At 51.5% G+C, this 10,727-nt stretch overlaps 1 protein-coding gene across 2 annotated transcripts in view; it reads left to right on the forward strand.

Annotated features, from left to right (window-relative positions):
* Window positions 1–6,720, forward strand: part of CUNH11orf24 (chromosome unknown C11orf24 homolog) — a 10,608-nt gene extending 3,888 nt beyond the window's left edge. The window contains exons 2-4 of one of the 2 annotated variants that reach the window (XM_023518330.1): window positions 176–369; window positions 4,294–4,462; window positions 5,326–6,720. In XM_023518330.1, coding sequence (XP_023374098.1) covers window positions 4,393–4,462; window positions 5,326–6,428 — 1,173 coding nt within the window. In that variant the 5' untranslated portion in view covers window positions 176–369; window positions 4,294–4,392 and the 3' untranslated portion in view covers window positions 6,429–6,720. Of the gene's footprint in view, window positions 1–120; window positions 370–4,293; window positions 4,463–5,325 lie in introns of those variants that run through there. The other variant, XM_003798387.3, reaches the window with a different exon arrangement.
* The last annotated feature ends 4,007 nt before the right edge of the window (window positions 6,721–10,727 follow it).

A 10,727-nucleotide genomic window follows, 5' to 3' on the forward strand; every position in this document is an offset into this window, starting at 1 on the left:
AAAAAAAAAAAAAAAGAAGAAACTCTGCAGTAGAAATTGCTACATCAGATTTGACATTGAAGGCTTTGATACATATTGTCACTTTCCCGTATAATGAATGATCTATTGAATGCAGCTATTTTGGCACCTCCCCCATGGCTTCTGGAAAGAGCGTTGACTCTTTTTCAAACCTTAGGTGTGTCTGTTACTGGAGTGGAGCGTCTGCCTTTGTCTCATATGTGCCACAAAGCATGTGGTGGCCCTGGAGTGCTCCACCAGTCTACTTTCACCTGCAAAGCCAGACCTCGCCCAGTCACACAGTGCCAAGCCTGCAGCTCTCCAAAGAGGAAGATGGCCCAGCTGGGAGCACACCCTGAGCTGCTGCCTGTGGTGAGTGTCCCAGGCCCTGCAGACCGGGCCTGCCTGTGTTGTGATAGGACAGTAAGCCCAGAGGGGGCTCTGAGGGGGCTTAGCAGGGTCAGCATAGAGTCATGAAGCAAGGAAAGACAGCAAAGCCTTCCAGTAAGCAAGGGGGACTTGGTCTGTGGCCCTCTACTGTCAAGAGTCCTGCCTTCTCAGGTGGATGAGTAGGGTTAGACATGAGGGGATGGGGACCCTCTGTGGCCCTCTTCTGCTTCTGTGATACAAATGCAAGGTACCACAAGTGGTTCTCTCTTGGCCTTGTGTTATGGTACCATGACACTTCCAGGAGTCTCCTCTGCAGGGGGAATGCTGCCTCTCACTGATGCAGGGCAGTGGTGGAGATACCTCTTAGCAGGCCCACTAGAGGCTGCCCCCAGCCCAGGAATGAGTCAGGCCTCATCTGTTCTAAGGTGAGGAACTGGACAGGAAGCAGGAAACTGTTTTATTTTATTACATCAGCTCCTGCCACCTTTGTTGAAGCACAGCTCTACAGTTGGCTGAAGTGCTAGAGCAGAGGGTGGCAAACTACAACCCATGGGCTAAGTCCCACCTGCTGCCTGTTTGTGTAAAATAAAGTTTTATTGAGACACAGCCATGCCCACCACGTACATAATAGTCCAGGGCTGCCCTTACATCACAATGGCAAAATTGAGTAGCTGGGACACAGGCCATGTGACCCACAAAGTCTTACATATTTGCTATTTAGCCCTGTATAAGAAAAGTTTGCTGGTCCCTACTCTAAAAATTTGTAGTGAGAGGCAGCAAAAGGTCATAGGCCTGGGCTACATTCATGGGGCCAAGACCTTCCTTGCCCATAAGAAACCCTGGTCACTGGCTCAGTGCCTATAGCTCAGTGCCTAGGGCACCAGCCACATACACTGGAGCTGGCAGGTTCAAATCCAGCCCAGGCCTGCCAAACAACAATGGCAACTACAACCGAAAAATAGCCAGGCGTTGTGTCAGGCGCCTGTAGTCCCAGCTACTTGGGAAGCTGAAGCAAGAGAATCGTTTAAGCCGAAGAGTTTGAGGTTACTGTGAGCTGTGACAGCACTCTCCCCAGGGGAGCATAATGAGACTGTCTCAGAAAAAAAAAGAAACCTTGGTCACATCACCCCACCTTGGATTTGCCTTTAAATCTGGGGCTCAGGCCCAGGGAGCATTCTGGGGCCAGTGGTAGGAGCATTTTAAGTGCATTCAGTAGATGTGACTGGCCAAGATCCACTGAAATCCACATATTTACTAAGAGCCCAGCTGCACTGCTTCAGCCTAAGGAGGATTGTGAGTCCTTTGTACCCAAGACCTTCAGTCTCGATTTCCCTGTCATGAGATTGGTCTGTTTCTTCTCTCCCTACCCCACCCCCATTTTTTTCTGTCAGAACAAAGAATGCTTTTTGCACTCTAGAAAACAAGTGCAAATCTGGTTTATAAGACCAAATAACTTTCTAAACCTGTAACATATCAGGAGCTCTTATAACCATTTTGCAGAAAAAAAACAGTTTAAACTGAGAAAAGTTAATGACTCTTGGGGAGGGATTAGAAGTGTCATGGAGTGTACTAGCCATCCAGAAGAGTTTGTGCTCAAAGGTGTTTTTGCAGCTATGGGGCCACTTTATAACTGTCACCACTGATGACAGGAGGCAGAAAGCCACCATCCTGACCCCTTATGCTGCATGGGAGCCGCTTCCGTCTTGTAGCTGCCAGTGTTTTGTGGGGTGGATCTGGCAGCCAAGCCAGACACTGTGCTAGGCACTTGCCTGTGTGATCCCAGGTCACCCTCACGCGGCTCCAGGAGGCTCAGGAGGTTCCATGAGTTTCTCAGGCCACTTGGTCGGCAAGCCTGGAGCTGCATCAGAACTCAGGTGCTGCTAGCCACTGCACAGAACTCAGGTGCTGCTAGCCACTGCAGGTCCTGCCTGCTCCACTTTCTTATCATTGTAGCACCTTCGGGGGAGTTAGAGACTGTTCCTGCAAGTCACACACAGGTAGTGCCAGTCTCTGAGTGACGAGTGGGTAGCTGCCCCAGTGCCCCCTGCCCGGTCTACCTGCAGCCACGGGGCCTGGGACTGCACTGCACTCTGGGCTGCTAAGTGCCAGTTTTCTAATAACCATTTCCTTTTCATTATTATTATTATTATTTTACTTAAAATAATGATTTTTCTAACAATGCACTCAGGCCTCCACATGGCCTCTGTGGAATGCTAGAATGAAGCGAATGCTTTGCTGAGCAGGTGAGTGGGTGCTGTCTCTAAGTGGGAAGTCGCTCATTCACTCACCTGTTCATTCACCCAGCAACACCCTCTGTGTCAGGTGCCTGGATGTGGTCCCAGCTGCCCAGGACTGGCTGCCCTTCCTCCCACTCTTGCTATCCACCTTCCCGTCCTCGTCACGCCTCTGTCTAGGGCCCTGCAGGGGTTCCCATCCCTCTTCTGTGAAATCCAAACTGCCCTGGGGCTCACGGGACCTCCCGCCTCTCTCCAGCCTAGTCCCTATCTCACCACTGCTCCCCTGGCCTCTGAGCCTCCATGGTCATTTGCTGTGCCAGTGCTACTTGACCACCCACACCAGGTGGCCCATTTAGCTTTTGGAACATGGCCTGAGTATCACATCCCTAGGAAACCTTCCCTGGCATGCCCACCATCACCACCCCTGGCTGAGTTCTTTGTCCTCAGGGCCCCTATTCTCTGCTACCCTCAGGGTCTCTGCCCAGAGGACCAGTGTACCTCACTCTTCAAGACCTGTCCAGACACTGTCTCCTCCCTGCTTCCCAGCAGCAAGTCACGCCCTGGCTCAATGCTTGTGCCAGCTTGCAACAGCCTCTTCTCTGTGCCTCCTGCTGGACCGCAGGCCCCTGGAGGAGGGGTTGTGTGTTTTTCAGTTTTGTCCTAAGTGCGCTGCCTGGCATATGAGTAGGCACTCAGGAGATAATAGATGGATGGATGGATAAACGGATGAGTGCGTGGGTGAATATTTGAAAGGATGGATGGATAGATTCAAGGATGGATGAGTGGCTGGGTAGGTGGATGGATGGATGGGTAATGGACAAGTGGACAGATTGATGTATGAAGGGATGAGTGGATGGATGGACTGATTGAAGACTAGATGATGGATGAATTCATTTAACGATGAATGAGTAGATGGATGAGTGGATAGATGGACGGATGGATGAATGGATGGCTAAGCAGAGTCTCCCATATGAAAAGCATGGTCATCTGTCACAGGGTTTAGGCTGCAGATGATGGTAGAAGTTGCAGGGGAAGTCTTGGTCAGTTTTGGTAATGAGAAGGCCTTAGTTCTATGAACATGGAAGACTTTTCCTGCACTTTTAAACTCTAAACTTGAAGCTCGGCGCCTGTGGCTCAAGTGGCTAAGGCGCCAGCCATGCACACCTAAGGTGGCGGGTTCAAATCCAGCCCGGGCCTGCCAAACAACAATGACGGATGCAACCAAAAAATAGCCAGGCATTGTGACGGGCACCTGTGGTCCCAGCTACTTGGGAGGCTGAGGCAGGAGACTCGCTTGAGCCTAGGAGTTGAGGTTGCTGTGGGCTGTGATGCCATAGTACTCTACCCAGGGGGACAGCTTGAGGCTCTGTCTCAAAAAAATAAAAAAATAATAAGAAAACTCTAAACTTGAGGGTGGGAGAGTGGGAACTTTTGTAGGTTGAGACACATAAACCAGGTCAAGAAGTGCATCAGATGCGAGGCCCAGGGCAGAGTGTTAGTACCGCGTAGGTGGGATGTGCTGTGGTCCTGGACACCCAGCCCTGTTCGTCGCATCTGGCTTGATTTGTACATTGCACCCTGCCAGAGCCCTCTATAGCAGGGGCAGTGCTGCAGGCCAGGCTCTGTTGCTGACCAGATGCCTCTGACCAGGATCCTTTCTTGACAACAGATCATTTGGCCGAGCAGAAGGGAACCATTACCAGCCTGAGGAGCCGGCCAGCTGGGAGCCTCAGGGACCACCCAGCCTTACTCCCAGCTCAACCGCAAGATGTGGACAGCCCTTGTGCTCATTTGGATTTCCTCCTCATCCTTATCTGAAAGCCAAGCTAATGATTCAAGTAAGTGAGAAAACTGTGTACTTGTGGCTCACCATGGCCACAAAGCACCCTGAGCCAGGAGAAAGGTGTCTGCAAACCCAAGCCAGTGAGTCAGAAGCCCTGGCCCTGCCCAGGGCTGGGTGTGGAGGGGGTGGGTGGTCAGACTGAGCTTCTCTGAGGCAGACGTTGGGAGGGAGCCCCCAACAGAACAGGCAGCTGAGCTCTGGAAAGCTCACTCACTTGGCTCTGTGAGATGGCATGTCTTCCCTAATTCCATTCTTCACTAGGGCTTCAGTCATTCAGACATCAGATACTCAGTCACACTCCCTCTCTGTGTCAGGCTGTCCACCTCCAAGAAGTCCTGCCATGAGTCTTATCACAAAGCCAAGCGTTCTTTTATGATGGGAGTATCTATTCAGCAATTTTTCTGATTTGTAAACCTGGGTATATGTTTAATGGGCTTTTTTTTATGGTGAATCACACTTGCCATGTGAGGTTTTCGTTCTGATGTTGGGAATTTAATCAGAGCTTAAGCCTTCAATGGGCCGGAGGTTCAGAGAGGGCAAAAGTGTTTTAAAATCCAAGTGCTCAGGGCTGTACACCAGATGTAGGGAAACACGTTCACACGTCACCTCCCATGACTGCTACTAGGCTGGGAGCACAAGGCAGAGCCAGCTGCAGGGGCAGACATGCAGATAGTCTCTGAGCACATTGTTGAAAATGATTGTATCGGGGCAGCACCTTGGCTCAAAGGGGTAGGGCACTGGCCCCATATGCCAGAGGTGGTGAGTTCAAACCCAGCCCCAGTCAAAAACTGCAAAAAAAAAAAAAAAAGAAGAAGAAGAAAATGATTGTATCTGTTTTTCTCCTTTGTCTGACTTAAGGCTACTTGTGGCATAAATTAGTCAAGAAAAACACATCTGAGGAAACACTTGATAATAAAACATCCGAGAAAATTACCACGATGGCAGTTTCTCCTGTCATGTTGACCAGAAGGACTTCGGTAGCTGATCTCAAACTGACTTCTGTCATAACAGAGGAAGTAGTCAGGACACATGTGAGCTCTCCAGCCACTGTGGGAGGTACAACTGGTGATGCAGCCTCCGGAGCTCCCGTGACACCTGCCCCCACATTCCCACAGCAGACCCTGTCTGCTACCACTGCTGGGCTCCCGTCTCTTGACACACCCCGTGCACAAGTGCCAAGTAGTGCATTGCCAAGAACACCCACACCGGTGACCCTGGCCACACATGCTCAGACTACTGCTGCAACCACAGCAAACATGAGCAGTTCCACGAGCTCACGTGACCCTTCCAAGCACACCCCCGAAAGCTCCACAGCAAGCCATGCAACCCCCACCAGTCACCAAGCACAAGGTCCTACCATCCAGGTGACCACACGCTGGCCTGTGGTTAACACAACAAGCAGGTCCACACCTGCCCTCTCCAACATGACCACAGAGTCTGCCAACACCTCCTCCATGGCTTTGGTGTCCTCAACAGTGGGAACCACCACCAAGGCACAAGCCAGGGAGCCAACTGCCAACACAATGCCAGTGCTTCACCCCAGCTTGACCCCTGGGGCACGAGGGGCCACGTCCCCCACAACACAACCAAGCCCTGTTCCATCTACACAGGGGACCAGTGGGCCAGAATTGCCTCTGACACCCGAGCAGGTGGAGACCAAAGCCAGTCCTGGTACTGTGTCCACTAGGCCAACACCCAGGAGCTCAGGGGACCCAAAGATGCCAGCCACAGACTCATGCCAGCTTAGCACCCAGGGCCAGTACGTCCTGGTCACCACTGAGCCCCTGACCCAGTCCTTGGAGGACAAAACTTCTCTCCTAGTGGTGCTCTTATTCGGGGTGACCCTCTTCATCACAGTCTTGGTCTTGTTTGCCCTCCAAGCCTATGAGAGCTACAAGAAGAAGGACTACACGCAGGTGGACTATTTAATCAATGGAATGTACGCAGACTCCGAAATGTGAGCATGGCAGGTGGCTGGACATGGGGCCCTTCCTCCTCATCCTTTACGTTTTGCCTCAGACCAAACCAAGTGCTTCCAGATTCTTTTGGTGCAATTTAGGAGATGCTTAAACACATTTAATTGCTGTCAGATTAATTCTATGATCACTAAAGAATTGCTGCTTTTTGCATATTTATTTTTGTAATCAATTGTATGTGCAGGAGCAGCCACTGGGTCTACCCGAGTGGGGTGGGCAGGCCCGGTGTCCTGGTACGTGGCATCCTCCTGGAATTAAAGCAATGACTGTCTCTCCATGTCTGTGTCAGTGCATCCTGCCCTCAGCCCTTCGAGGGGACTTTTTGAAATGAGCATGATGGGAGTTGTTTTACAAAGCCCTGGAGGGCGGCTCTGTTCTTGCCACTTTCTCGATTCTTATGCTTTACTTAAATTCTTCTCTGTTCTACCAGTTTGTTGGCAGTCCTGAAAAACATCACTACCTGCTTTTTTATACATGGAGAGAAATTTTTTTAAAAAGCAAATCAAGTATTAATATCATTTCCAGTAGATAAACACAAAAACTTTGGTTTTGGCTCGCTGCCTGTGGCTCAAGTGGCCAAGGCGCCAGCCACATACACCTAAGGTGGCGGGTTCAAATCTAGCCCGGGCCCACCAAACAACAATGATGGCTGCAACCAAAAAGTAGCCGGGCGTTGTGGCGGGCACCTGTGGTCCCAGCTACTTGGGAGGCAGAGGCAGGAGACTCGCTCGAGCCCAGGAGTTGGAGGTTGCTGTGAGCTGTGATGCCACAGCACTCTACCCAGGGGGACAGCTTGAGGCTGTGTCTCAAAAAACAACAAAACAAAAAAAAACTTTGGTTTTATTTTTTATAATTTGGCTTACTTGAAGTTACTAAAAATACAGATTACTGTAGTGTCTGATAATTACAACAGTATTTTTTATTTGTTTTTAAAATAAGCTATAGAGGGCAACGCCTGTTGCTCAGTGGGTAGGGTGCTGGCCACAAACACCAAGGCTGGCAGATTTGAACCCAGCCTGGGCTTACTAAAACAACAATGACAACTGCAACAACAACAAAAAATAGCCAGGCGTTGTGGCAGGCTCCTGTAGTCCCAACTACTTGGGAGGCTGAAGTAAGAGAATTGCTTAAGCCCAAGAGTTTGAGGTTGCTATAAGCTGTGGTGCCACGCCACTCTACTACCCAGAGTGATAGCTTGAGACTCTGTCTCAAAAAGAAAAAATTAATAAGTTAATTAAATAAGCTATAGCGTATGTCTAGATTAATAGTGGAGTACTCTGTGAATTTGAACTGTATTTATTTACAGGAGTTTAGGTTACAATGGATAAGATTTGTGTGCATTCTTACTTTTGAAAGGCCATACTCACCAGGAAGTTTATATTAACCAATATCTTTGTCTTATGATCAATTAACATGTGATTGCTTACATTAACTAATGAAAAATAAAATACCTAGGAGAAAAAACAATCACAGCTGATACCCAAACCTGCCCTGGGGCACTCACCAGAGACCCTAGCCAACATCTTCAATCCTCTTTTTTCTGACCTGGTCAGGGTGAGCCTCCTGGAGCCTGATTTAGGTGCAAAAGAGCTGAATCTGATATGCACAGTCCACATATGGAACCAGGTCAGCCCGGGCCTGCTCAGGCCAAGAGCTCAGTGAGTGGCCCATACAGCTCACGAGGGGGCATGGCCATTACTGACAATAGAGGTGCCAAAGACCTTGCTTGGGTCACCCTGGACCCCAGGGGCAGGCCTGGGGTTCAACCGCAGGAGTCCTCAGGGGAAAAGTGTCCCAGGGTCAAGGCTTCTTGCCCAAACGGCAGTCAGAGCCAGCACTCACTATGTATTTGTCATGTGCCAGCCACTGTCCCAATACTGAATCATGTGGCTGTGGCTGCAGACCCAGGAGAATAGCACTACAGCCTCCATTTTGAAGATGGGACCACTGAGGCACAGAAAAGAGAAGTCAGTCACCCATGAGGCCAGAGTCAGGACTAAGCCCTGGTTCTAGAGCCCCTGCTCTTTTTTTGGGGGGGACAGAGCCTCAAGCTGTCGCCCTGGGTAGAGTGCTGTGGCATCACAGCTCACAGCAAACTCCAACTCCTGGGCTTAAGCAATTCTCTTGCCTCAGCCTCCCAAGTAGCTGGGTCTATAAGCACCCGCCACAATTCCCCACTATTTTTTTGGTTGTAGTTGTCATTGTTGTTTGGCAGGCTCGGGCTGGATTCAAACCCTCCAGCTCTGGTATATGTGGCTGCTGCCTTAGCCGCTTAAGCTGCAGGTGCTGAGCCGAGCCCCTGCTCTTCTACCACCTGCCTGGGCTGAGCTTAGCCTTCAGGCCTTCCCATGCCACCTACCCAAGGCAATGAGAGTGGATGGCCCCATGTAGCTGGGGCATCTTGTAAAGCTGTGTCCCCAGGCTAGATCTGCAGCTGCGAACTGTGACCTGGAGCAAGCTATGGAATGTTCTGGAACTCAGCTTCATCTGGGAAATGAGGAAAAACAGCTTAACATCTGTCATATGGTACCCAGCCCAGACAGGGGAGGGAAGTCGACTGTGACTTGCCAACTGCTCCAAACCCAGGGTGGGGGGTGTCTTTGGAAGGGATCAGGGCTCAGTCTGGGTGTACAGTTTCTCAAGTTCTGACTTCTCCAAAAAGGATTTCAAATAGCCCATAATAAGAGACAAAGATACTTAATAGCAAATTCCCAAGCCACTTGAAATTAACTTAAAAGCCAAGGTTGGAGAGAAAGACAGAGGGGAAGCAGTCAGAACGTGCAGAGTCCTCACTCCGGCCTGCCCGCTCGCTCCTGCCCCCGTTCCCACTGCCTCTTCTTTCTTGCTCAGTCCAGCTGCCCCCACTGGCCCTCTCTCCCGCTGACTGTGCCATCTAGAATGATAGCTGCACTCCAGCAAGTCTGTGCCCTTTTCTCTGTCCCTTCCCTAGCAGACTCGTTACATACCTGAGCGGCAGTTGCATGTCTAGTCTTCAGGCGTGGACTCTGGTGCCAGGGAAGGTGGTTGGTTCCAGCCCCAGTGTGTTGCCCACACTGCCCAAGCTTCAGGCCTCCTTGCAGTATTGTCCTCAGCTCTGCTGCCGGGCATCAGCCCAGTGACCCAGGCCAGGACTGTCCCATTAAAGGCAGGCTCCCTACACTGGCTAGGTGAGTCACCCAGGATAGCCGGCGCCCTGGGCCCACCTGAGCCGTGGCTCGGAGAGTATTCTCTTGGACTGTGGTGCCTCATTCCCTTCTGGGGAGGTAGGATGAGGAACAACCCTCAGGGCTGGAGTTGTGACCAGGGGCCTCTGCCTGATACCCCTACAACCACCTTGGCCCACCTGTCCCACCAGGAGCCCCAAGTTCTTTTATCCCATGAAAGAACTGGTGATACTCCCCACCCCCCCTCCTTGGGGATCCCATTCCAACACCCACTGTCATTCCCAGAGGGCCGCAGGCACCTCCAACTCAACAGCACGTGAGGCCGAGCTTAGCACTGGCCCCAGGGGTGTATTTGGCCCTAAGGGTCCTCCCTGTACCCAACGGCATCACCCCCTACTAAACTAGAAATCTATGCTGCATCCTGAGTCCATCCAACCATCCTAAGTATTCCTGTTCTCCAGCCACTCTGCTTGCCAGGGCCTGGCTGCTGCCCTGCCTTGAGTCCCACCACCAACTGCCTGCCCACTCTGCCCCCATGCCTCAGCCCATCTGTCATCTACCCAGCAGCCAAGGACTTCTCAAAACACAAATCTGTCTACACCTGGCCCTGCTCAAAGTCTTTCCCTGGGTAAGTCAAGGCGTAGCGACCCTGCCTGGCATTACAGGACAGGATAGACCCCCTGGTGGGTCCTGGCCCCCTGCATGGAAGGCATGCCTAAATCCAGGGTCCCCAAGCTGTCTCCTCCCTGTCTGGAGGAAACCAGACTGCGGCAAGGAGGCCTGTCCGGGCCTGCCTGGAAGTCCCATTTGACTCAGTTCATCAGATGCTCACTGAGCATCTACTGTTTGCCAACCAGCTGGGGACTCAGAGATGAAACCACCCAGCCCTCCCCGGAGCTCACAGTGTGGGAGGTGAGACCCCAGTGTAGGCCTGGGACGCACCATGAAGATGGGCTGGAAGGAGGCTCCTCCCTGCTCTCAGGCTGGCAGGCAGGGGGGCCTCGGAGCCTCCCTCTTCTAGGCCTTTTGTCACTGCATCAGGAGCTGGGTGAGTCCAGGGCCCAGTACAACACTGGCACACAGGAGGTACAGTCCCCATTTGATGGATGAACGTCTGCAC

The sequence above is a fragment of the Otolemur garnettii genome, unplaced genomic scaffold, assembly GCF_000181295.1.
Source record: "Otolemur garnettii isolate 467f Iridium unplaced genomic scaffold, OtoGar3 scaffold00134, whole genome shotgun sequence".
NCBI lineage: Eukaryota > Metazoa > Chordata > Mammalia > Primates > Galagidae > Otolemur > Otolemur garnettii.